The sequence below is a fragment of the Eimeria tenella genome, genomic scaffold (assembly GCF_000499545.2).
Source record: "Eimeria tenella Houghton genomic scaffold, Eth_scaff1749, whole genome shotgun sequence".
NCBI lineage: Eukaryota > Apicomplexa > Conoidasida > Eucoccidiorida > Eimeriidae > Eimeria > Eimeria tenella.
Window position 1 is genome coordinate 1437 of NW_013541577.1, and position 720 is coordinate 2156.

A 720-nucleotide genomic window follows, 5' to 3' on the forward strand; every position below is an offset into this window, starting at 1 on the left:
CAGCAGCAGCAGCAGAAGGGAAACGGAGGACTTGAGAGGAAAGAAAAAGCGGATAACGGCCCCAAACCCTAAACCCTAGATAAACCCTGCAGCACGAGGGCAAGCCCTGAACCCAAACGCCCTCTCATCCCTAAACCCTAAACCCTCGAAAAACCCTAAACCCTCGAAAGCCCTAACCCTCGAAAACCCTAACCCTCGAAAACCCCAAACCCTCGTAAACCCTAACCCTCGAAAACCCTAAACCCCCGTAAACCCTAAACCCTCGCCTACCAACGTTGGCGACGGTGACGAGGAAGCCAGGGTTTTGGGGGCCCCCCAGGGTTAGGGTTTTGGGGGGCCCCTGAAAAGCCCCAACCCTTTCTGCAGGGTCTAGGGTTTGCTGCAGTGTTGCTGCTGCAGCAGAAGCAACCACTTCGCGGCCCCGCACCAGCAGCAGCCGCGGCTCCTCCAGCTCCTCTATCAACGCCACTATTCCTGCATGCAAACCCTAAACCCTAAACCCTAAACCCTAAACCCTAAACCCTAAACCCTCGATTAACCCTAAACCCTCGGGAAACCCTCGAAAAGCCCTAAACACTCGGTAAACCCTAAACCCTCGATTAACCCTAAACTCTCGATAAATCCTAAGTCCTCGATAAACCCTCGATAGACCCTAAACATTTGATGAACTCTGAAACCTCCGCAAACCCTAAACCCTAGACCCTTGAAACTAACCACAAA

At 52.9% G+C, this 720-nt stretch overlaps 1 protein-coding gene across 1 annotated transcript in view; it reads right to left on the reverse strand.

Moving 5' to 3' along the window:
- ETH_00037060 (uncharacterized protein) overlaps positions 1-474 on the reverse strand; it is a gene marked incomplete at both ends in the record, with an annotated part of 1822 nt that extends 1348 nt beyond the window's left edge. Inside the window, one exon of the mRNA XM_013373795.1 lies at positions 271-474. Within this exon, the coding sequence (XP_013229249.1) occupies positions 271-474 (204 nt within the window). The remainder of the gene's footprint in view (positions 1-270) is intronic.
- Positions 475-720: the final 246 nt, after the last annotated feature.